General features: G+C 44.8%; 2 protein-coding genes across 2 annotated transcripts in view; both read left to right on the top strand.

Annotated features, from left to right (window-relative positions):
* Positions 1-1,365: 1,365 nt before the first annotated feature.
* LOC308167930 (inverted formin-2-like) lies at positions 1,366-9,329 on the top strand (the record flags this gene model as incomplete). The annotated part of the gene is made up of 3 exons (XM_080542409.1): positions 1,366-1,691; positions 5,808-8,004; positions 9,282-9,329. The coding sequence occupies 3 exons, from the start codon at positions 1,366-1,368 to the stop codon at positions 9,327-9,329; spliced, it is 2,571 nt and encodes an 856-aa protein (XP_080398535.1).
* A 21-nt stretch (positions 9,330-9,350) lies between these two features.
* The window catches only part of LOC308167931 (uncharacterized protein), a gene marked incomplete at both ends in the record, with an annotated part of 51,357 nt that continues 33,403 nt past the window's right edge, over positions 9,351-27,304 (top strand). Inside the window, 3 exons of the mRNA XM_080542410.1 lie at positions 9,351-9,364; positions 15,261-17,388; positions 25,147-26,907. Coding sequence (XP_080398536.1) covers positions 9,351-9,364; positions 15,261-17,388; positions 25,147-26,907 — 3,903 coding nt within the window. The remainder of the gene's footprint in view (positions 9,365-15,260; positions 17,389-25,146; positions 26,908-27,304) is intronic.

The raw sequence follows: 27,304 nt of genomic DNA on the forward strand, positions 1-27,304 counted from the left end.
ATTATTTTAAAAAAAATATTGACATACGGTCACTGAGTACTGCAGAGTACTATTTTTGTTGCTTTAATAAAGGCTGGCAGTCTTTAATTTAACTGTTGTTGGTGTGGACTATATACTGGGGAGGTATTTGAATGAATGAATGGTCTTTATTGTCATTGCTACAGTACAGGTACCAAACAACGAAATTTAGGAGGGGTGGCTCCCCTGGTGTTAGGAAGAAAAAATATATATATATATATATAATATTCAGGGGTCAAAAAATGTATACAAATATCGGATCGGTATCGGTATCGCCGATACCCGAAGCCCAGGTATCGGTATCGGTATCGGTAGTGAAAAAGTGGGATCGGGACATCCCTAGCTAAAATGTTGTCAGCGTTCATGGACCAAATTGGATGTGTCGATCCATGGCGCTTCCAATTTCCTCACGATAAAAAATTCTCGTTTTTTTCACACGTCCACCATTCGTATAGCAGAATTGATTACTTCTTTATAGACAGAACACTACTTCCCTTTGTCAAAAACGTAGAATATTCAACCATAATTGAATCTGACCATGCCCCAGTACTATTGGATCTGTCCTTCCCACTTAACTACTCTGACCGCGCTCCATGGAGACTTGATACCACACTACTAACAGATAAAGAATTCTGCCAAATGATTTCAACTGCCATAGACAATTTCTTGGAAACCAATAGGGACGACACTGTTTCTCCCTCCCTGCTCTGGCAGACCCTTAAAGTAGTAATAAGGGGGGACATTATTGCATACACATCTAGGCTGAACAAAGCTAGGAGGCAAGAACAGGAGCAACTTCTCAACTCAATGATTGACATAGATCATCAATACTCTGACTCTCCCACCCCGGAGCTTTACAAAAATAAGCTGAATCTCAAAGCCAAATACGAGTTATTAACATCCGATAAGACAGAACGTATGCTGCTGAAATCACGAGGCTTTGTTTATGAGCATGGGGAAAAGGCTGGTAGAATGTTAGCGCATCAATTAAAATGTAAATCCTCTGACCAACAGATTCCACAAATTAAAAGAGAAAATGGGGAGCTTACAACTGACCCCCTCGAAATCAATGAGACTTTTAGGGCATTTTATTCCAAATTGTACACTTCTGAGGCACCCAATGATGATACCAATATGCAACATTTCTTCACAAATTTAAATGCCCCTGTTATCAACCCTATTCATAAAGCAGAACTTGAACTACCCTTCCAAGACACCGACATTTATAATGCAATCACAGCTATGCAAAGTAGTAAGGCCCCGGGCCCTGATGGATACCCCATCGAATTCTACAAAAAATTCTCAACCAAATTAACTCCGCTCATCTTAGAAATGTTCAATGACTCAATGGATAATGAGGCCCTGCCACAGACGCTAACAGAGGCATTCATAACCCTTTTACCGAAACCAGGGAAAGACAGAACGGAGTGTGGTTCACATCGCCCCATCTCGCTGCTCAACAGCGATGTCAAGATATTAGCTAAAGCACTCGCCCGGCGTCTAGAGTCCGTCACAGACGAGGTGATCTCCCCTGATCAAACTGGCTTCATGCTGGGCCGCCACTCATTCTCTAACATCCGAAACCTTCTAAATGTCGTACATTCTCCTACGTCCGAGGAGGTACCTGAGGTGGTTCTCTCCCTGGATGCGGAGAAGGCTTTTGACAGAGTGGAGTGGGCGTACTTATTTGAATGTCTGAAAGCTTTTGGCTTTGGACCCACTTTTATTGCATGGATCAGACTACTATACTCATCTCCTAAGGCAGGGGTCGGCAATTAGGTTTGGCCTCGGGCCAATTTTTTTTTGAGCCACTAGATGGCGGGCCCGAACATAATCAAAGGCTAATTTAAGTAATTGATTGTTTTAAAATGTGACACGTTCTAATGCTTTGACTTTTCTTTCGACTGTACACATCGCTAGTCAACTAACACAGCTTGTTTTGTGAACCTGCTAACAATGTAAAGTAGTGTTCTAGTTAACTAGGTAGCTGTCCAATCCATTATGTTGCAGTATTTTGGCTTGATTAGCGAGTTTGTGTTGTGATTCTCAACAACGTTGAAACGTAGTTTCACACTTTTCCATATTTTTGAATAATAAATGTGTGGACTGACGATGTAGCGTAGCCTAACTTATTCTAATAATTATGTAACAGTTTCATTCTGATAATTATTCCCCCCTCCTCCCAGACAAGGTCACATTATTATTATTGGATTGGTTGTTTGCGTGCCGGGTGAAGTTAGCCAAACATTTAACCTGCTAGCAAGAGAAACATAATGTCACTCTCCAAAGGTCTAAAGAGGAAAGTTGACGGTGGAAACAGGGCATTTAAAGAGGAATGGACAGCGAACTATACGTTCATCCTACCTGGTTTCATCAATGCAAAGCCGTTGTGAGAGACATTTTCCGTGCTCACAATGTTCCCTTTCTATACGCGAGTCGTCCTTTTCGTCAATGAATGCGATAAAGACGCACGAGAGGAATCGATGGATGCATAAAAACCTTGAGAACTGCCTGTGGATTAAAGTGACGTCAATATCACCAGATATCAAGCAAATACTGACCGATGGGAGATGCTTTTTGTTTGCGCCGATTTTGTTTTCAATGTTTTTCAGAAAATTAAACAGAATTTGCGTTGTTACTGTTCATATGTGTGTTGCAGTCACATATACGTAAACATTACGTTTGAATGGCTTACTGAGCTCGTGTTATTTTGTTCAAACCACACACGGTATGTCGGCTATTTCAGCACCGTGACGCGTTGTCCACCTGCTTATGATTCACTCTGAGGGGTTCAGCGTCAGTGCGCTTCGGTGCACCTTGCTGCCTGATTGTCTGTCCCTGTGTCATTCACTCTCAACATGGATAAAAGTACAATAAGCATTATTCAGGTGGAGTTCGATTCTCTATTCGGACATTATAGGCGCTATATGTGGGACTGTCGGTCCGATATTATTATAAAAAAATAAAAAAAATAAAAAATAAAAAGTGGATTCTCAAAATAATCTGCTGGGCCAAATATTATTGGTGACGGGCCAGCAATGGCCCACGGGCCGCCTATTGCCGACCCCTGTCCTAAGGCATCGGTAGTTACGAACGGGAAACGCTCCACATTTTTCTCATTGTCGAGAGGGACACGCCAGGGGTGCCCGCTGAGCCCACTCCTATTCTCATTCGCCATCGAACCTCTGTCTATCATGTTAAAATCTTCTCCAATAATAAATGGAATTTCTAGATGGGGGAAGGAACACAAGGTGGCGCTATATGCCGACGACTTACTGTTGTATGTATCTGAACCGGTGCAATGCATTTCCCATATAGTTCAGATGCTGCATAGATTTGGTAGCTTTTCGGGATACAAGATCAACCTCACTAAGAGCGAATGTTTTCCAGTGAACAACCTAGATCTCGCAATCCCACAATGTGACTTGCCCTTCCATTTGTCTAAATCTGGCTTCAAATATTTGGGAATTAATATTACACGGTCCTTCTCTAAACTACATGAAAAAAACTTCACGCCCCTTGTTAATAAATTAAAAGATGATTTACAGAAATGGAGGTCCATTAATTTATCACTGGCAGGGAAGATCAACTGTATTAAGCATTAAGATGAACGTTCTACCCCGATTCCTCTACCTTTTCCAATGTCTCCCTATATTCCTCCCAAAGTCCTTCTTCTCGTCCATAGATAAGTCCATATCATCTTTCATTTGGGGGGGGTAAAGTCCCTAGAATACAGAAAAGACTTCTACAGCGACATCGGTCCCAGGGCGGACTGGGCCTACCAAATTTGCTTTATTATCACTGGGCTGCCAATATTCAGAAAATCATATACTGGGTCCATTCACCACAGCCGTCTTGGTGCGAAATAGAAAATGAGTCATGTCTTTCAACATCCCTCTCCGCCTTGATTACCTCCAAACGCCCTCTATCTGCCCCACACTACACCTCTAACCCTGTTGTTGTTAATACATTACGAATATGGTCACAATTTCGACGCCACTTTGGTTTAAAAGATTTCTCCAACCTAGCCCCTATCTGCAATAACCACCTTTTTGTCCCCGCCAGAATAGACAATGCTTTCGCCTTATGGAAAAGACTCGGTCTCTCCAAATTTAAAGATCTCTATACTGAGGGCGTCTTCTCGACCTTTAATCACCTCTCTCAAAAATTCAACCTTCCCCGCTCAAGTTATTTTCGATACCTCCAGGTCCGACATTTCATTAAAAGTTTGGATCCAAACTTCCCAAATGCACCACAACCTTCTGCTATAGATGATATCCTCCAAATTCCTCCCAATCTAAAAGGCCTAATATCAAGTATTTACTCTAGCATATCATCCCTCGGAGACACTTCCCTCCACAAAATTAAAGAGAAATGGCAGGAGGAGCTAGGGGACGTAATACCCGATGACTCCTGGACTGAGGCTCTGACGAGAGTTAACGGGAGCACATCATGTGCTAGACTAGGCGTAATCCAATTTAAGGTCTTGCACCGAATTCACCTTTCCAAATCTAGGCTAGCCAGAATCTATCCTGACGTGGATGAGAATTGTAGCAGATGTCATAACGCTCCGGCAACGCTAACACACATGTTTTGGTCATGTCCCTTATTATTTGATTATTGGTCAGCAGTTTTCAGGACCCTCTCACAGGCACTAGATCTGAACCTGCAACCTAACGCCTACTCAGCTATCTTTGGCATAGCGCCAACTGACCAACAGATTATTAACAAGCATAAAGACATTGTGGCATTTGCCACTCTACTTGCTCGACGGAGGATTTTGCTTTGTTGGACATCCCCCAAACCACCGAATTCCTCCTTATGGTTGACTGACCTTATGCTTCACTTGAAACTTGAAAAGATTAAATATACACTTAGGGGGTCCAAAGACCGCTTTTATTTCACCTGGAACCCAATAATATCCTATTTCAACAAACTAAAAACCCTCCCTGACAATGCAAGTGCGCTGGATGCTGAGTGATGACATATGTTGTGAATCTATTTATCAGGATAAACCCCTAGAGATACATCATCTCGTTCTAGAGAGGGACATATTACAATCATAACAGACATGGTATCACAGACCAACACGACCATCTCATCTATCCTCACTTACAAATGAATTGCACTTTATTTCTCTTTATCTCTTTGATTACTTACCTGTACTGTCTTCATTACCTATCACCACTGTTATTATTATTATTATTATTTATTGTTGTTTATTTATATCCTTCGTCCTGGGATGCACCACTTGGGATTTTGTGGGGGGGGGGGGGGGGGGGGGTTGGGACATGTTTGTGTTTTGTGTAAAAACAAACCAAAACTGAAAAGTATTATTTTTGTATATCTGTAACATCTCAATAAAAAGAAAGTAAAAAAAATATTTAAAAAAATAAAATAGAAACCATTAGACAAGGCGTTTTCAAGGCAAGCTCTTCTGTGTCAGGCAATTTAGAATGTTGAAGTTTTTCCAATTGTCCCATTGTGATGCAATAAGAAACTATTACAACATTTGCAACATTTGACAGTGCTACAAAAACACTGTGTGCATTGGCCATTGAGATAATATAGAGATATTGAGATATTGAAAGTACTGGGATTCATCTTAATTATGTATTTTCCAGTTTTGGATATACTGCCAATGCTGAGGTAGGTGTGGGATGCATTAAATGCTAATCAAATGTTGGTGGAACAACAGTCACAGTCACTTTCTGTAAGATTTCCCAAACATCAATACCTATGTTGTGTGTGCGTGTGCGTGCATATGTGCATGTGTGTTTATGTAACAGGGAGACTGAGGACCTGGACCTGAACATCCAGTGTGAGGCCTTTGAGGATTCCATGGCCGAGGATGCGGAGGAGATGGAGAGGGTGTACGGAGGCATCGACATGAGCAGTCACCAGGAGGTCTTCACCTCCCTCCTCACCAAAGTGAGCAGCTCCCCAGCCTCTGTCCAGCTGCTGTCCATCCTGCAGGCTCTGCTGCTGGTGGCTCCAGGACGGGGAGACGTGTGGCTGACCCTGGAGGCCCTGGCTGTCCGTGCCACTCTGCTGGCCCACGACTCACAAATGGACTCCGCTGAACGTTTGATGGAGCGCCTGCTCTCTTCCAAGAGACAACAGATCTCAGCCAGTCCCAAGACCAAGACCACCAACAGGGCAATCCAGACAGACTTGCTCGGCAGCACAACCAACCAATCAGACATGGCTTCCGTAACTCCCCCTCCTCCCCCTCCTCCCCCTCCACTTCCTGCTGCTACCCCAAACCCTCCTCCTCCCCCACCCCCACCCCTGCCAGGCACCACTTATGGTGCACCCCCACCACCTCCTCCTTTACCTGGGATGCCACCTCCTCCTCCACCACCTCTACCAGGGATGGGGCAGGGAGGTCCACCTCCTCCCCCTCCCCTGCCTGGTATGGGCCCCCCACCTCCCCCTCCCCTGCCTGGTATGGGCCCCCCACCTCCCCCTCCCCTGCCTGGTATGGGCCCCCCTCCCCCACCACCCCCTCCCCCAGGTATTGGAGGAGGTATTATTGTGCCCCAGAACGCTCCTCTCCCCAAGGCCAGCCGCTGTCCCACACTGCGCATGAAGAAGCTCAACTGGCAGAAGCTGCCCTCCAGAGTGGTGTCTGAAAGCCAATCCATGTGGTCGTCAGTGCAGTCTGATTCCCTGGAACCTGACTACTCCAGCATTGAGGAGCTCTTCTGTCTGCCAGTGACTGACTCAAAGGCCAAAAGTACCAACACTACGGTCAAACGAGAGCCCAAAGAGATATCCTTCATTGATGCCAAGAAAAATCTAGATTTGAACATATTCTTGAAGCAGTTCAGATGCTCACATAAAGACTTTGTAGCTATGATCCAAAATGGGGACCGTTCCAAGTTTGACGTCGAGGTGCTGAAACAGATGCAGACGTTACTGCCGGAGAAACATGAGATTGAGAACCTCAAGTCATACCAAGGGGAGATAGAGAAGCTGGCCGGTGTGGATCGGTTCTACCTCGAGCTCCTATCAGTTTCATGCTACACCATGAGGATCGAGTGCATGCTTCTCTGTGAGGAGACCCCTTCTGTGTTAAAGATGCTGCAACCCAAAGCTGAGCTGCTGGACGCAGCCTGTGAGAGTTTGAAGGAGAGCACCCGCCTTCCAAGTTTCTGCAAGCTCATACTTGACATTGGAAACTTCCTCAACTATGGGAGTCACATAGGCAATGCAGATGGCTTCAAGATCAGCACCTTGCTGAAGCTCACAGATACCAAAGCCAACAAGTCCCGTATCACATTGCTCCATCACATCCTGGAGGAGGCGGAGAAAACCCATGCTGACTTGCTGAACCTTCCGGATGATCTAGAGATCTGTGAAAAGGCTGCTAGAATAAATGTGGATTCTATTCAGGCAGAGTCGAGCTCACTGGTCAAACGGTTGAAGGGTTCTGAGAAAAAAGTGTCCTCTTCTTCTCAGGAGGATATCAAGCAGCAGTATCTCACTGCTATGAAGGGGAACCTGGAGGCCTGTGAGAAGCTGCAGGAGCTCTTTGCCTCCATCAAAAAGAAGAAGGAAGAGCTAGCAGAGTATCTGTGTGAGGACACGTCCCGCCTCTCACTAGAGGAGCTGTTCAACACCATCAAGACCTTCAGAGGACTCTTCCTTAAAGCAATCAAGGAAAACCAGACCTGGAGAGAGCAGGCCATCAAGGCAGAGAAGAGGAAGAAACAGCAAGAGGAGGATGACGCCAAGAGACCGAGGGGGGAGAACGGAAAAATAATTCGTAAAGCCCCCCCAGTCCAGGAGGAGGGCTGCATCATGTTGGACCACCTGTTGGCTATGATGAAGGGCAATGCACTAAGGAAGACCACCAGGGCCCAGGCAGACAGGGGCAGCCTGCCCTCTAATGACAAGAAAAGGGATAGCACCCAGCCTGAACATGCCAAGCTTGAGCGATCATCAGCCGTAGATACCCAATATGGCATAGAAGTGGACAAGGTGGCATCAACCATTCAGCAAGGATCGCAGGACAGACTGCCACACACAGGGGAGTCCACATCAGGCCTTCCAACAGGACTCAAACTGGATTAATCAGAGACCATCGCCCCCCTCAATCCTGGATTGGATCCCCTGCTCAAGGAGGGATCTTCAGAGAGAGATGAGGGCATCAGTGGCGGCTCCTGCCAAATCTCTCAGGGGGGGCAATTGTTGCGTTGATGGTTAAGGTGACACGTTCAAGGGTAAATTCACCTAAATCAGCGGGCTTAAATAAATTGACTCTCACAGCCAAAAAATAAATAATAAAAATAAAAAAAAGCTCTTTGGTCTTGCCCATTGTGGAGAGGTTGGGGTCTGATTGATTGAGTGTGTGGAGTGTGTCTTTTATAAAGGTAACGAGTTCAAACTGGTGCAGTTAATACAGGTAATGAGTGGAGAATAGGAGGGCTTCTTAAAGAAAAACTAACAGGTCTGTGAGAGCTGGAATTATTACTGGTTGGTAGGTGATCAAATACTTATTTCATACAATAAAATGCAAATTAATTATTTAAAAGTCATACAATGTGATTTTCTGGATTTTTGTTTTAGATTCCGTCTCTCACAGTTGAAGTGTACCTATGATAAAAATTACAGACCTCTACATTCTTTCTAAGTGGGAAAACCTGCAAAATCAGCAGTGTATCAAATACTTGTTCTCCCCACTGTAGTTACCGAAATAAAACACAGATCAAAAGATTTAATGTACGATTCAAGTAGCCGATGTCCTTGACAACTGGTAAATGTGGTGGAGCAGGATTTAGCTTCTCTGAGGAGTTAAGTAGAGAGAGCAGCCTGTGGCTGTGGAAAGGATTGGGCTTAAATTGAGGATACACTAAAACGTGAAACTGACAAGCGCCAAAAAAGCTCCCCTGCCAGTTCCTGCCAACAGAGACTTGTTGAGACCAGCGTGCAGGGGGTTGGCACGGGTTCACACCGAGGCTGGTTGAGGCAGAAATCGAAGGACGTCGTGTGTTTTTATATTCCTCATTCGATTCCATGCATTACAATAAGCCTGTCCACCGATTTTCTACCTCCATGGTTGGAACCACGAGACTAGACACTACATGGTCATGGATGTGCCTAGGGACACAGCAAGCATGACCAGGGAAAGTTGTCTCCACAGGACCTGAAGCACAAAGCACCAATTCAGTTCAAGAAAAGAGAAAGAGTAGAGAAATGTATGCTTGTTACACAGAAAGTGTTAAAAAATAAAACTGACGTCATAATCTGCCCTCTAGGGCCAGCATCAGGTGCAGATCAAGCGTCAAGGGGGTTACTATCGTTGAACAGAGAATAGTGGCTTTAAGATGGCACAGACAAGGCTCGTCTGAAAGTAAAACATCAAAATATCGAGGGCATTAGTTATAAGTTACCCCTAATGGGCCAGCATCAGGTGCAAATGAAAAGTAACATTATTTTAAAAAAAATATTGACATACGGTCACTGAGTACTGCAGAGTACTATTTTTGTTGCTTTAATAAAGGCTGGCAGTCTTTAATTTAACTGTTGTTGGTGTGGACTATATACTGGGGAGGTATTTGAATGAATGAATGAATGAATGGTCTTTATTGTCATTGCTACAGTACAGGTACCAAACAACGAAATTTAGGAGGGGTGGCTCCCCTGGTGTTAGGAAAAAAAAAATATATATATATATATAATATTCAGGGGTCAAAAAATGTATACAAATATCGGATCGGTATCGGTATCGCCGATACCCGAAGCCCAGGTATCGGTATCGGTAGTGAAAAAGTGGGATCGGGACATACCTAGCTAAAATGTTGTCAGCGTTCATGGACCAAATTGGATGTGTCGATCCATGGCGCTTCCAATTTCCTCACGATAAAAAATTCTCGTTTTTTTCACACGTCCACCATTCGTATAGCAGAATTGATTACTTCTTTATAGACAGAACACTACTTCCCTTTGTCAAAAACGTAGAATATTCAACCATAATTGAATCTGACCATGCCCCAGTACTATTGGATCTGTCCTTCCCACTTAACTACTCTGACCGCGCTCCATGGAGACTTGATACCACACTACTAACAGATAAAGAATTCTGCCAAATGATTTCAACTGCCATAGACAATTTTTTGGAAACCAATAGGGACGACACTGTTTCTCCCTCCCTGCTCTGGCAGACCCTTAAAGTAGTAATAAGGGGGGACATTATTGCATACACATCTAGGCTGAACAAAGCTAGGAGGCAAGAACAGGAGCAACTTCTCAACTCAATGATTGACATAGATCATCAATACTCTGACTCTCCCACCCCGGAGCTTTACAAAAATAAGCTGAATCTCAAAGCCAAATACGAGTTATTAACATCCGATAAGACAGAACGTATGCTGCTGAAATCACGAGGCTTTGTTTATGAGCATGGGGAAAAGGCTGGTAGAATGTTAGCGCATCAATTAAAATGTAAATCCTCTGACCAACAGATTCCACAAATTAAAAGAGAAAATGGGGAGCTTACAACTGACCCCCTCGAAATCAATGAGACTTTTAGGGCATTTTATTCCAAATTGTACACTTCTGAGGCACCCAATGATGATACCAATATGCAACATTTCTTCACAAATTTAAATGCCCCTGTTATCAACCCTGTTCATAAAGCAGAACTTGAACTACCCTTCCAAGACACCGACATTTATAATGCAATCACAGCTATGCAAAGTAGTAAGGCCCCGGGCCCTGATGGATACCCCATCGAATTCTACAAAAAATTCTCAACCAAATTAACTCCGCTCATCTTAGAAATGTTCAATGACTCAATGGATAATGAGGCCCTGCCACAGACGCTAACAGAGGCATTCATAACCCTTTTACCGAAACCAGGGAAAGACAGAACGGAGTGTGGTTCACATCGCCCCATCTCGCTGCTCAACAGCGATGTCAAGATATTAGCTAAAGCACTCGCCCGGCGTCTAGAGTCCGTCACAGACGAGGTGATCTCCCCTGATCAAACTGGCTTCATGCTGGGCCGCCACTCATTCTCTAACATCCGAAACCTTCTAAATGTCGTACATTCTCCTACGTCCGAGGAGGTACCTGAGGTGGTTCTCTCCCTGGATGCGGAGAAGGCTTTTGACAGAGTGGAGTGGGCGTACTTATTTGAATGTCTGAAAGCTTTTGGCTTTGGACCCACTTTTATTGCATGGATCAGACTACTATACTCATCTCCTAAGGCAGGGGTCGGCAATTAGGTTTGGCCTCGGGCCAATTTTTTTTTGAGCCACTAGATGGCGGGCCCGAACATAATCAAAGGCTAATTTAAGTAATTGATTGTTTTAAAATGTGACACGTTCTAATGCTTTGACTTTTCTTTCGACTGTACACATCGCTAGTCAACTAACACAGCTTGTTTTGTGAACCTGCTAACAATGTAAAGTAGTGTTCTAGTTAACTAGGTAGCTGTCCAATCCATTATGTTGCAGTATTTTGGCTTGATTAGCGAGTTTGTGTTGTGATTCTCAACAACGTTGAAACGTAGTTTCACACTTTTCCATATTTTTGAATAATAAATGTGTGGACTGACGATGTAGCGTAGCCTAACTTATTCTAATAATTATGTAACAGTTTCATTCTGATAATTATTCCCCCCTCCTCCCAGACAAGGTCACATTATTATTATTGGATTGGTTGTTTGCGTGCCGGGTGAAGTTAGCCAAACATTTAACCTGCTAGCAAGAGAAACATAATGTCACTCTCCAAAGGTCTAAAGAGGAAAGTTGACGGTGGAAACAGGGCATTTAAAGAGGAATGGACAGCGAACTATACGTTCATCCTACCTGGTTTCATCAATGCAAAGCCGTTGTGAGAGACATTTTCCGTGCTCACAATGTTCCCTTTCTATACGCGAGTCGTCCTTTTCGTCAATGAATGCGATAAAGACGCACGAGAGGAATCGATGGATGCATAAAAACCTTGAGAACTGCCTGTGGATTAAAGTGACGTCAATATCACCAGATATCAAGCAAATACTGACCGATGGGAGATGCTTTTTGTTTGCGCCGATTTTGTTTTCAATGTTTTTCAGAAAATTAAACAGAATTTGCGTTGTTACTGTTCATATGTGTGTTGCAGTCACATATACGTAAACATTACGTTTGAATGGCTTACTGAGCTCGTGTTATTTTGTTCAAACCACACACGGTATGTCGGCTATTTCAGCACCGTGACGCGTTGTCCACCTGCTTATGATTCACTCTGAGGGGTTCAGCGTCAGTGCGCTTCGGTGCACCTTGCTGCCTGATTGTCTGTCCCTGTGTCATTCACTCTCAACATGGATAAAAGTACAATAAGCATTATTCAGGTGGAGTTCGATTCTCTATTCGGACATTATAGGCGCTATATGTGGGACTGTCGGTCCGATATTATTATAAAAAAATAAAAAAAATAAAAAATAAAAAGTGGATTCTCAAAATAATCTGCTGGGCCAAATATTATTGGTGACGGGCCAGCAATGGCCCACGGGCCGCCTATTGCCGACCCCTGTCCTAAGGCATCGGTAGTTACGAACGGGAAACGCTCCACATTTTTCTCATTGTCGAGAGGGACACGCCAGGGGTGCCCGCTGAGCCCACTCCTATTCTCATTCGCCATCGAACCTCTGTCTATCATGTTAAAATCTTCTCCAATAATAAATGGAATTTCTAGATGGGGGAAGGAACACAAGGTGGCGCTATATGCCGACGACTTACTGTTGTATGTATCTGAACCGGTGCAATGCATTTCCCATATAGTTCAGATGCTGCATAGATTTGGTAGCTTTTCGGGATACAAGATCAACCTCACTAAGAGCGAATGTTTTCCAGTGAACAACCTAGATCTCGCAATCCCACAATGTGACTTGCCCTTCCATTTGTCTAAATCTGGCTTCAAATATTTGGGAATTAATATTACACGGTCCTTCTCTAAACTACATGAAAAAAACTTCACGCCCCTTGTTAATAAATTAAAAGATGATTTACAGAAATGGAGGTCCATTAATTTATCACTTGCAGGGAAGATCAACTGTATTAAGCATTAAGATGAACGTTCTACCCCGATTCCTCTACCTTTTCCAATGTCTCCCTATATTCCTCCCAAAGTCCTTCTTCTCGTCCATAGATAAGTCCATATCATCTTTCATTTGGGGGGGGTAAAGTCCCTAGAATACAGAAAAGACTTCTACAGCGACATCGGTCCCAGGGCGGACTGGGCCTACCAAATTTGCTTTATTATCACTGGGCTGCCAATATTCAGAAAATCATATACTGGGTCCATTCACCACAGCCGTCTTGGTGCGAAATAGAAAATGAGTCATGTCTTTCAACATCCCTCTCCGCCTTGATTACCTCCAAACTCCCTCTATCTGCCCCACACTACACCTCTAACCCTGTTGTTGTTAATACATTATGAATATGGTCACAATTTCGACGCCACTTTGGTTTAAAAGATTTCTCCAACCTAGCCCCTATCTGCAATAACCACCTTTTTGTCCCCGCCAGAATAGACAATGCTTTCGCCTTATGGAAAAGACTCGGTCTCTCCAAATTTAAAGATCTCTATACTGAGGGCGTCTTCTCGACCTTTAATCACCTCTCTCAAAAATTCAACCTTCCCCGCTCAAGTTATTTTCGATACCTCCAGGTCCGACATTTCATTAAAAGTTTGGATCCAAACTTCCCAAATGCACCACAACCTTCTGCTATAGATGATATCCTCCAAATTCCTCCCAATCTAAAAGGCCTAATATCAAGTATTTACTCTAGCATATCATCCCTCGGAGACACTTCCCTCCACAAAATTAAAGAGAAATGGCAGGAGGAGCTAGGGGACGTAATACCCGATGACTCCTGGACTGAGGCTCTGACGAGAGTTAACGGGAGCACATCATGTGCTAGACTAGGCGTAATCCAATTTAAGGTCTTGCACCGAATTCACCTTTCCAAATCTAGGCTAGCCAGAATCTATCCTGACGTGGATGAGAATTGTAGCAGATGTCATAACGCTCCGGCAACGCTAACACACATGTTTTGGTCATGTCCCTTATTATTTGATTATTGGTCAGCAGTTTTCAGGACCCTCTCACAGGCACTAGATCTGAACCTGCAACCTAACGCCTACTCAGCTATCTTTGGCATAGCGCCAACTGACCAACAGATTATTAACAAGCATAAAGACATTGTGGCATTTGCCACTCTACTTGCTCGACGGAGGATTTTGCTTTGTTGGACATCCCCCAAACCACCGAATTCCTCCTTATGGTTGACTGACCTTATGCTTCACTTGAAACTTGAAAAGATTAAATATACACTTAGGGGGTCCAAAGACCGCTTTTATTTCACCTGGAACCCAATAATATCCTATTTCAACAAACTAAAAACCCTCCCTGACAATGCAAGTGCGCTGGATGCTGAGTGATGACATATGTTGTGAATCTATTTATCAGGATAAACCCCTAGAGATACATCATCTCGTTCTAGAGAGGGACATATTACAATCATAACAGACATGGTATCACAGACCAACACGACCATCTCATCTATCCTCACTTACAAATGAATTGCACTTTATTTCTCTTTATCTCTTTGATTACTTACCTGTACTGTCTTCATTACCTATCACCACTGTTATTATTATTATTATTATTTATTGTTGTTTATTTATATCCTTCGTCCTGGGATGCACCACTTGGGATTTTGTGGGGGGGGGGGGGGGGGGGTTGGGACATGTTTGTGTTTTGTGTAAAAACAAACCAAAACTGAAAAGTATTATTTTTGTATATCTGTAACATCTCAATAAAAAGAAAGTAAAAAAAATATTTAAAAAAATAAAATAGAAACCATTAGACAAGGCGTTTTCAAGGCAAGCTCTTCTGTGTCAGGCAATTTAGAATGTTGAAGTTTTTCCAATTGTCCCATTGTGATGCAATAAGAAACTATTACAACATTTGCAACATTTGACAGTGCTACAAAAACACTGTGTGCATTGGCCATTGAGATAATATAGAGATATTGAGATATTGAAAGTACTGGGATTCATCTTAATTATGTATTTTCCAGTTTTGGATATACTGCCAATGCTGAGGTAGGTGTGGGATGCATTAAATGCTAATCAAATGTTGGTGGAACAACAGTCACAGTCACTTTCTGTAAGATTTCCCAAACATCAATACCTATGTTGTGTGTGCGTGTGCGTGCATATGTGCATGTGTGTTTATGTAACAGGGAGACTGAGGACCTGGACCTGAACATCCAGTGTGAGGCCTTTGAGGATTCCATGGCCGAGGATGCGGAGGAGATGGAGAGGGTGTACGGAGGCATCGACATGAGCAGTCACCAGGAGGTCTTCACCTCCCTCCTCACCAAAGTGAGCAGCTCCCCAGCCTCTGTCCAGCTGCTGTCCATCCTGCAGGCTCTGCTGCTGGTGGCTCCAGGACGGGGAGACGTGTGGCTGACCCTGGAGGCCCTGGCTGTCCGTGCCACTCTGCTGGCCCACGACTCACAAATGGACTCCGCTGAACGTTTGATGGAGCGCCTGCTCTCTTCCAAGAGACAACAGATCTCAGCCAGTCCCAAGACCAAGACCACCAACAGGGCAATCCAGACAGACTTGCTCGGCAGCACAACCAACCAATCAGACATGGCTTCCGTAACTCCCCCTCCTCCCCCTCCTCCCCCTCCACTTCCTGCTGCTACCCCAAACCCTCCTCCTCCCCCACCCCCACCCCTGCCAGGCACCACTTATGGTGCACCCCCACCACCTCCTCCTTTACCTGGGATGCCACCTCCTCCTCCACCACCTCTACCAGGGATGGGGCAGGGAGGTCCACCTCCTCCCCCTCCCCTGCCTGGTATGGGCCCCCCACCTCCCCCTCCCCTGCCTGGTATGGGCCCCCCACCTCCCCCTCCCCTGCCTGGTATGGGCCCCCCTCCCCCACCACCCCCTCCCCCAGGTATTGGAGGAGGTATTATTGTGCCCCAGAACGCTCCTCTCCCCAAGGCCAGCCGCTGTCCCACACTGCGCATGAAGAAGCTCAACTGGCAGAAGCTGCCCTCCAGAGTGGTGTCTGAAAGCCAATCCATGTGGTCGTCAGTGCAGTCTGATTCCCTGGAACCTGACTACTCCAGCATTGAGGAGCTCTTCTGTCTGCCAGTGACTGACTCAAAGGCCAAAAGTACCAACACTACGGTCAAACGAGAGCCCAAAGAGATATCCTTCATTGATGCCAAGAAAAATCTAGATTTGAACATATTCTTGAAGCAGTTCAGATGCTCACATAAAGACTTTGTAGCTATGATCCAAAATGGGGACCGTTCCAAGTTTGACGTCGAGGTGCTGAAACAGATGCAGACGTTACTGCCGGAGAAACATGAGATTGAGAACCTCAAGTCATACCAAGGGGAGATAGAGAAGCTGGCCGGTGTGGATCGGTTCTACCTCGAGCTCCTATCAGTTTCATGCTACACCATGAGGATCGAGTGCATGCTTCTCTGTGAGGAGACCCCTTCTGTGTTAAAGATGCTGCAACCCAAAGCTGAGCTGCTGGACGCAGCCTGTGAGAGTTTGAAGGAGAGCACCCGCCTTCCAAGTTTCTGCAAGCTCATACTTGACATTGGAAACTTCCTCAACTATGGGAGTCACATAGGCAATGCAGATGGCTTCAAGATCAGCACCTTGCTGAAGCTCACAGATACCAAAGCCAACAAGTCCCGTATCACATTGCTCCATCACATCCTGGAGGAGGCGGAGAAAACCCATGCTGACTTGCTGAACCTTCCGGATGATCTAGAGATCTGTGAAAAGGCTGCTAGAATAAATGTGGATTCTATTCAGGCAGAGTCGAGCTCACTGGTCAAACGGTTGAAGGGTTCTGAGAAAAAAGTGTCCTCTTCTTCTCAGGAGGATATCAAGCAGCAGTATCTCACTGCTATGAAGGGGAACCTGGAGGCCTGTGAGAAGCTGCAGGAGCTCTTTGCCTCCATCAAAAAGAAGAAGGAAGAGCTAGCAGAGTATCTGTGTGAGGACACGTCCCGCCTCTCACTAGAGGAGCTGTTCAACACCATCAAGACCTTCAGAGGACTCTTCCTTAAAGCAATCAAGGAAAACCAGACCTGGAGAGAGCAGGCCATCAAGGCAGAGAAGAGGAAGAAACAGCAAGAGGAGGATGACGCCAAGAGACCGAGGGGGGAGAACGGAAAAATAATTCGTAAAGCCCCCCCAGTCCAGGAGGAGGGCTGCATCATGTTGGACCACCTGTTGGCTATGATGAAGGGCAATGCACTAAGGAAGACCACCAGGGCCCAGGCAGACAGGGGCAGCCTGCCCTCTAATGACAAGAAAAGGGATAGCACCCAGCCTGAACATGCCAAGCTTGAGCGATCATCAGCCGTAGATACCCAATATGGCATAGAAGTGGACAAGGTGGCATCAACCATTCAGCAAGGATCGCAGGACAGACTGCCACACACAGGGGAGTCCACATCAGGCCTTCCAACAGGACTCAAACTGGATTAATCAGAGACCATCGCCCCCCTCAATCCTGGATTGGATCCCCTGCTCAAGGAGGGATCTTCAGAGAGAGATGAGGGCATCAGTGGCGGCTCCTGCCAAATCTCTCAGGGGGGGCAATTGTTGCGTTGATGGTTAAGGTGACACGTTCAAGGGTAAATTCACCTAAATCAGCGGGCTTAAATAAATTGACTCTCACAGCCAAAAAATAAATAATAAAAATAAAAAAAAGCTCTTTGGTCTTGCCCATTGTGGAGAGGTTGGGGTCTGATTGATTGAGTGTGTGGAGTGTGTCTTTTATAAAGGTAACGAGTTCAAACTGGTGCAGTTAATACAGGTAATGAGTGGAGAATAGGAGGGCTTCTTAAAGAAAAACTAACAGGTCTGTGAGAGCTGGAATTATTACTGGTTGGTAGGTGATCAAATACTTATTTCATACAATAAAATGCAAATTAATTATTTAAAAGTCATACAATGTGATTTTCTGGATTTTTGTTTTAGATTCCGTCTCTCACAGTTGAAGTGTACCTATGATAAAAATTACAGACCTCTACATTCTTTCTAAGTGGGAAAACCTGCAAAATCAGCAGTGTATCAAATACTTGTTCTCCCCACTGTAGTTACCGAAATAAAACACAGATCAAAAGATTTAATGTACGATTCAAGTAGCCGATGTCCTTGACAACTGGTAAATGTGGTGGAGCAGGATTTAGCTTCTCTGAGGAGTTAAGTAGAGAGAGCAGCCTGTGGCTGTGGAAAGGATTGGGCTTAAATTGAGGATACACTAAAACGTGAAACTGACAAGCGCCAAAAAAGCTCCCCTGCCAGTTCCTGCCAACAGAGACTTGTTGAGACCAGCGTGCAGGGGGTTGGCACGGGTTCACACCGAGGCTGGTTGAGGCAGAAATCGAAGGACGTCGTGTGTTTTTATATTCCTCATTCGATTCCATGCATTACAATAAGCCTGTCCACCGATTTTCTACCTCCATGGTTGGAACCACGAGACTAGACACTACATGGTCATGGATGTGCCTAGGGACACAGCAAGCATGACCAGGGAAAGTTGTCTCCACAGGACCTGAAGCACAAAGCACCAATTCAGTTCAAGAAAAGAGAAAGAGTAGAGAAATGTATGCTTGTTACACAGAAAGTGTTAAAAAATAAAACTGACGTCATAATCTGCCCTCTAGGGCCAGCATCAGGTGCAGATCAAGCGTCAAGGGGGTTACTATCGTTGAACAGAGAATAGTGGCTTTAAGATGGCACAGACAAGGCTCGTCTGAAAGTAAAACATCAAAATATCGAGGGCATTAGTTATAAGTTACCCCTAATGGGCCAGCATCAGGTGCAAATGAAAAGTAACATTATTTAAAAAAAAATATTGACATACGGTCACTGAGTACTGCAGAGTACTATTTTTGTTGCTTTAATAAAGGCTGGCAGTCTTTAATTTAACTGTTGTTGGTGTGGACTATATACTGGGGAGGTATTTGAATGAATGAATGAATGAATGGTCTTTATTGTCATTGCTACAGTACAGGTACCAAACAACGAAATTTAGGAGGGGTGGCTCCCCTGGTGTTAGGGAAAAAAAAATATATATATATATATAATATTCAGGGGTCAAAAAATGTATACAAATATCGGATCGGTATCGGTATCGCCGATACCCGAAGCCCAGGTATCGGTATCGGTAGTGAAAAAGTGGGATCGGGACATCCCTAGCTAAAATGTTGTCAGCGTTCATGGACCAAATTGGATGTGTCGATCCATGGCGCTTCCAATTTCCTCACGATAAAAAATTCTCGTTTTTTTCACACGTCCACCATTCGTATAGCAGAATTGATTACTTCTTTATAGACAGAACACTACTTCCCTTTGTCAAAAACGTAGAATATTCAACCATAATTGAATCTGACCATGCCCCAGTACTATTGGATCTGTCCTTCCCACTTAACTACTCTGACCGCGCTCCATGGAGACTTGATACCACACTACTAACAGATAAAGAATTCTGCCAAATGATTTCAACTGCCATAGACAATTTCTTGGAAACCAATAGGGACGACACTGTTTCTCCCTCCCTGCTCTGGCAGACCCTTAAAGTAGTAATAAGGGGGGACATTATTGCATACACATCTAGGCTGAACAAAGCTAGGAGGCAAGAACAGGAGCAACTTCTCAACTCAATGATTGACATAGATCATCAATACTCTGACTCTCCCACCCCGGAGCTTTACAAAAATAAGCTGAATCTCAAAGCCAAATACGAGTTATTAACATCCGATAAGACAGAACGTATGCTGCTGAAATCACGAGGCTTTGTTTATGAGCATGGGGAAAAGGCTGGTAGAATGTTAGCGCATCAATTAAAATGTAAATCCTCTGACCAACAGATTCCACAAATTAAAAGAGAAAATGGGGAGCTTACAACTGACCCCCTCGAAATCAATGAGACTTTTAGGGCATTTTATTCCAAATTGTACACTTCTGAGGCACCCAATGATGATACCAATATGCAACATTTCTTCACAAATTTAAATGCCCCTGTTATCAACCCTGTTCATAAAGCAGAACTTGAACTACCCTTCCAAGACACCGACATTTATAATGCAATCACAGCTATGCAAAGTAGTAAGGCCCCGGGCCCTGATGGATACCCCATCGAATTCTACAAAAAATTCTCAACCAAATTAACTCCGCTCATCTTAGAAATGTTCAATGACTCAATGGATAATGAGGCCCTGCCACAGACGCTAACAGAGGCATTCATAACCCTTTTACCGAAACCAGGGAAAGACAGAACGGAGTGTGGTTCACATCGCCCCATCTCGCTGCTCAACAGCGATGTCAAGATATTAGCTAAAGCACTCGCCCGGCGTCTAGAGTCCGTCACAGACGAGGTGATCTCCCCTGATCAAACTGGCTTCATGCTGGGCCGCCACTCATTCTCTAACATCCGAAACCTTCTAAATGTCGTACATTCTCCTACGTCCGAGGAGGTACCTGAGGTGGTTCTCTCCCTGGATGCGGAGAAGGCTTTTGACAGAGTGGAGTGGGCGTACTTATTTGAATGTCTGAAAGCTTTTGGCTTTGGACCCACTTTTATTGCATGGATCAGACTACTATACTCATCTCCTAAGGCAGGGGTCGGCAATTAGGTTTGGCCTCGGGCCAATTTTTTTTTGAGCCACTAGATGGCGGGCCCGAACATAATCAAAGGCTAATTTAAGTAATTGATTGTTTTAAAATGTGACACGTTCTAATGCTTTGACTTTTCTTTCGACTGTACACATCGCTAGTCAACTAACACAGCTTGTTTTGTGAACCTGCTAACAATGTAAAGTAGTGTTCTAGTTAACTAGGTAGCTGTCCAATCCATTATGTTGCAGTATTTTGGCTTGATTAGCGAGTTTGTGTTGTGATTCTCAACAACGTTGAAACGTAGTTTCACACTTTTCCATATTTTTGAATAATAAATGTGTGGACTGACGATGTAGCGTAGCCTAACTTATTCTAATAATTATGTAACAGTTTCATTCTGATAATTATTCCCCCCTCCTCCCAGACAAGGTCACATTATTATTATTGGATTGGTTGTTTGCGTGCCGGGTGAAGTTAGCCAAACATTTAACCTGCTAGCAAGAGAAACATAATGTCACTCTCCAAAGGTCTAAAGAGGAAAGTTGACGGTGGAAACAGGGCATTTAAAGAGGAATGGACAGCGAACTATACGTTCATCCTACCTGGTTTCATCAATGCAAAGCCGTTGTGAGAGACATTTTCCGTGCTCACAATGTTCCCTTTCTATACGCGAGTCGTCCTTTTCGTCAATGAATGCGATAAAGACGCACGAGAGGAATCGATGGATGCATAAAAACCTTGAGAACTGCCTGTGGATTAAAGTGACGTCAATATCACCAGATATCAAGCAAATACTGACCGATGGGAGATGCTTTTTGTTTGCGCCGATTTTGTTTTCAATGTTTTTCAGAAAATTAAACAGAATTTGCGTTGTTACTGTTCATATGTGTGTTGCAGTCACATATACGTAAACATTACGTTTGAATGGCTTACTGAGCTCGTGTTATTTTGTTCAAACCACACACGGTATGTCGGCTATTTCAGCACCGTGACGCGTTGTCCACCTGCTTATGATTCACTCTGAGGGGTTCAACGTCAGTGCGCTTCGGTGCACCTTGCTGCCTGATTGTCTGTCCCTGTGTCATTCACTCTCAACATGGATAAAAGTACAATAAGCATTATTCAGGTGGAGTTCGATTCTCTATTCGGACATTATAGGCGCTATATGTGGGACTGTCGGTCCGATATTATTATAAAAAAATAAAAAAAATAAAAAATAAAAAGTGGATTCTCAAAATAATCTGCTGGGCCAAATATTATTGGTGACGGGCCAGCAATGGCCCACGGGCCGCCTATTGCCGACCCCTGTCCTAAGGCATCGGTAGTTACGAACGGGAAACGCTCCACATTTTTCTCATTGTCGAGAGGGACACGCCAGGGGTGCCCGCTGAGCCCACTCCTATTCTCATTCGCCATCGAACCTCTGTCTATCATGTTAAAATCTTCTCCAATAATAAATGGAATTTCTAGATGGGGGAAGGAACACAAGGTGGCGCTATATGCCGACGACTTACTGTTGTATGTATCTGAACCGGTGCAATGCATTTCCCATATAGTTCAGATGCTGCATAGATTTGGTAGCTTTTCGGGATACAAGATCAACCTCACTAAGAGCGAATTTTCCAGTGAACAACCTAGATCTCGCAATCCCACAATGTGACTTGCCCTTCCATTTGTCTAAATCTGGCTTCAAATATTTGGGAATTAATATTACACGGTCCTTCTCTAAACTACATGAAAAAAACTTCACGCCCCTTGTTAATAAATTAAAAGATGATTTACAGAAATGGAGGTCCATTAATTTATCACTGGCAGGGAAGATCAACTGTATTAAGCATTAAGATGAACGTTCTACCCCGATTCCTCTACCTTTTCCAATGTCTCCCTATATTCCTCCCAAAGTCCTTCTTCTCGTCCATAGATAAGTCCATATCATCTTTCATTTGGGGGGGGTAAAGTCCCTAGAATACAGAAAAGACTTCTACAGCGACATCGGTCCCAGGGCGGACTGGGCCTACCAAATTTGCTTTATTATCACTGGGCTGCCAATATTCAGAAAATCATATACTGGGTCCATTCACCACAGCCGTCTTGGTGCGAAATAGAAAATGAGTCATGTCTTTCAACATCCCTCTCCGCCTTGATTACCTCCAAACTCCCTCTATCTGCCCCACACTACACCTCTAACCCTGTTGTTGTTAATACATTACGAATATGGTCACAATTTCGACGCCACTTTGGTTTAAAAGATTTCTCCAACCTAGCCCCTATCTGCAATAACCACCTTTTTGTCCCCGCCAGAATAGACAATGCTTTCGCCTTATGGAAAAGACTCGGTCTCTCCAAATTTAAAGATCTCTATACTGAGGGCGTCTTCTCGACCTTTAATCACCTCTCTCAAAAATTCAACCTTCCCCGCTCAAGTTATTTTCGATACCTCCAGGTCCGACATTTCATTAAAAGTTTGGATCCAAACTTCCCAAATGCACCACAACCTTCTGCTATAGATGATATCCTCCAAATTCCTCCCAATCTAAAAGGCCTAATATCAAGTATTTACTCTAGCATATCATCCCTCGGAGACACTTCCCTCCACAAAATTAAAGAGAAATGGCAGGAGGAGCTAGGGGACGTAATACCCGATGACTCCTGGACTGAGGCTCTGACGAGAGTTAACGGGAGCACATCATGTGCTAGACTAGGCGTAATCCAATTTAAGGTCTTGCACCGAATTCACCTTTCCAAATCTAGGCTAGCCAGAATCTATCCTGACGTGGATGAGAATTGTAGCAGATGTCATAACGCTCCGGCAACGCTAACACACATGTTTTGGTCATGTCCCTTATTATTTGATTATTGGTCAGGAGTTTTCAGGACCCTCTCACAGGCACTAGATCTGAACCTGCAACCTAACGCCTACTCAGCTATCTTTGGCATAGCGCCAACTGACCAACAGATTATTAACAAGCATAAAGACATTGTGGCATTTGCCACTCTACTTGCTCGACGGAGGATTTTGCTTTGTTGGACATCCCCCAAACCACCGAATTCCTCCTTATGGTTGACTGACCTTATGCTTCACTTGAAACTTGAAAAGATTAAATATACACTTAGGGGGTCCAAAGACCGCTTTTATTTCACCTGGAACCCAATAATATCCTATTTCAACAAACTAAAAACCCTCCCTGACAATGCAAGTGCGCTGGATGCTGAGTGATGACATATGTTGTGAATCTATTTATCAGGATAAACCCCTAGAGATACATCATCTCGTTCTAGAGAGGGACATATTACAATCATAACAGACATGGTATCACAGACCAACACGACCATCTCATCTATCCTCACTTACAAATGAATTGCACTTTATTTCTCTTTATCTCTTTGATTACTTACCTGTACTGTCTTCATTACCTATCACCACTGTTATTATTATTATTATTATTTATTGTTGTTTATTTATATCCTTCGTCCTGGGATGCACCACTTGGGATTTTGTGGGGGGGGGGGGGGGGGGTTGGGACATGTTTGTGTTTTGTGTAAAAACAAACCAAAACTGAAAAGTATTATTTTTGTATATCTGTAACATCTCAATAAAAAGAAAGTAAAAAAAATATTTAAAAAAATAAAATAGAAACCATTAGACAAGGCGTTTTCAAGGCAAGCTCTTCTGTGTCAGGCAATTTAGAATGTTGAAGTTTTTCCAATTGTCCCATTGTGATGCAATAAGAAACTATTACAACATTTGCAACATTTGACAGTGCTACAAAAACACTGTGTGCATTGGCCATTGAGATAATATAGAGATATTGAGATATTGAAAGTACTGGGATTCATCTTAATTATGTATTTTCCAGTTTTGGATATACTGCCAATGCTGAGGTAGGTGTGGGATGCATTAAATGCTAATCAAATGTTGGTGGAACAACAGTCACAGTCACTTTCTGTAAGATTTCCCAAACATCAATACCTATGTTGTGTGTGCGTGTGCGTGCATATGTGCATGTGTGTTTATGTAACAGGGAGACTGAGGACCTGGACCTGAACATCCAGTGTGAGGCCTTTGAGGATTCCATGGCCGAGGATGCGGAGGAGATGGAGAGGGTGTACGGAGGCATCGACATGAGCAGTCACCAGGAGGTCTTCACCTCCCTCCTCACCAAAGTGAGCAGCTCCCCAGCCTCTGTCCAGCTGCTGTCCATCCTGCAGGCTCTGCTGCTGGTGGCTCCAGGACGGGGAGACGTGTGGCTGACCCTGGAGGCCCTGGCTGTCCGTGCCACTCTGCTGGCCCACGACTCACAAATGGACTCCGCTGAACGTTTGATGGAGCGCCTGCTCTCTTCCAAGAGACAACAGATCTCAGCCAGTCCCAAGACCAAGACCACCAACAGGGCAATCCAGACAGACTTGCTCGGCAGCACAACCAACCAATCAGACATGGCTTCCGTAACTCCCCCTCCTCCCCCTCCTCCCCCTCCACTTCCTGCTGCTACCCCAAACCCTCCTCCTCCCCCACCCCCACCCCTGCCAGGCACCACTTATGGTGCACCCCCACCACCTCCTCCTTTACCTGGGATGCCACCTCCTCCTCCACCACCTCTACCAGGGATGGGGCAGGGAGGTCCACCTCCTCCCCCTCCCCTGCCTGGTATGGGCCCCCCACCTCCCCCTCCCCTGCCTGGTATGGGCCCCCCACCTCCCCCTCCCCTGCCTGGTATGGGCCCCCCTCCCCCACCACCCCCTCCCCCAGGTATTGGAGGAGGTATTATTGTGCCCCAGAACGCTCCTCTCCCCAAGGCCAGCCGCTGTCCCACACTGCGCATGAAGAAGCTCAACTGGCAGAAGCTGCCCTCCAGAGTGGTGTCTGAAAGCCAATCCATGTGGTCGTCAGTGCAGTCTGATTCCCTGGAACCTGACTACTCCAGCATTGAGGAGCTCTTCTGTCTGCCAGTGACTGACTCAAAGGCCAAAAGTACCAACACTACGGTCAAACGAGAGCCCAAAGAGATATCCTTCATTGATGCCAAGAAAAATCTAGATTTGAACATATTCTTGAAGCAGTTCAGATGCTCACATAAAGACTTTGTAGCTATGATCCAAAATGGGGACCGTTCCAAGTTTGACGTCGAGGTGCTGAAACAGATGCAGACGTTACTGCCGGAGAAACATGAGATTGAGAACCTCAAGTCATACCAAGGGGAGATAGAGAAGCTGGCCGGTGTGGATCGGTTCTACCTCGAGCTCCTATCAGTTTCATGCTACACCATGAGGATCGAGTGCATGCTTCTCTGTGAGGAGACCCCTTCTGTGTTAAAGATGCTGCAACCCAAAGCTGAGCTGCTGGACGCAGCCTGTGAGAGTTTGAAGGAGAGCACCCGCCTTCCAAGTTTCTGCAAGCTCATACTTGACATTGGAAACTTCCTCAACTATGGGAGTCACATAGGCAATGCAGATGGCTTCAAGATCAGCACCTTGCTGAAGCTCACAGATACCAAAGCCAACAAGTCCCGTATCACATTGCTCCATCACATCCTGGAGGAGGCGGAGAAAACCCATGCTGACTTGCTGAACCTTCCGGATGATCTAGAGATCTGTGAAAAGGCTGCTAGAATAAATGTGGATTCTATTCAGGCAGAGTCGAGCTCACTGGTCAAACGGTTGAAGGGTTCTGAGAAAAAAGTGTCCTCTTCTTCTCAGGAGGATATCAAGCAGCAGTATCTCACTGCTATGAAGGGGAACCTGGAGGCCTGTGAGAAGCTGCAGGAGCTCTTTGCCTCCATCAAAAAGAAGAAGGAAGAGCTAGCAGAGTATCTGTGTGAGGACACGTCCCGCCTCTCACTAGAGGAGCTGTTCAACACCATCAAGACCTTCAGAGGACTCTTCCTTAAAGCAATCAAGGAAAACCAGACCTGGAGAGAGCAGGCCATCAAGGCAGAGAAGAGGAAGAAACAGCAAGAGGAGGATGACGCCAAGAGACCGAGGGGGGAGAACGGAAAAATAATTCGTAAAGCCCCCCCAGTCCAGGAGGAGGGCTGCATCATGTTGGACCACCTGTTGGCTATGATGAAGGGCAATGCACTAAGGAAGACCACCAGGGCCCAGGCAGACAGGGGCAGCCTGCCCTCTAATGACAAGAAAAGGGATAGCACCCAGCCTGAACATGCCAAGCTTGAGCGATCATCAGCCGTAGATACCCAATATGGCATAGAAGTGGACAAGGTGGCATCAACCATTCAGCAAGGATCGCAGGACAGACTGCCACACACAGGGGAGTCCACATCAGGCCTTCCAACAGGACTCAAACTGGATTAATCAGAGACCATCGCCCCCCTCAATCCTGGATTGGATCCCCTGCTCAAGGAGGGATCTTCAGAGAGAGATGAGGGCATCAGTGGCGGCTCCTGCCAAATCTCTCAGGGGGGGCAATTGTTGCGTTGATGGTTAAGGTGACACGTTCAAGGGTAAATTCACCTAAATCAGCGGGCTTAAATAAATTGACTCTCACAGCCAAAAAATAAATAATAAAAATAAAAAAAAGCTCTTTGGTCTTGCCCATTGTGGAGAGGTTGGGGTCTGATTGATTGAGTGTGTGGAGTGTGTCTTTTATAAAGGTAAC

The sequence above is a fragment of the Nansenia antarctica genome (assembly GCF_963989245.1).
Source record: "Nansenia antarctica genome assembly, chromosome: 11".
NCBI lineage: Eukaryota > Metazoa > Chordata > Actinopteri > Argentiniformes > Microstomatidae > Nansenia > Nansenia antarctica.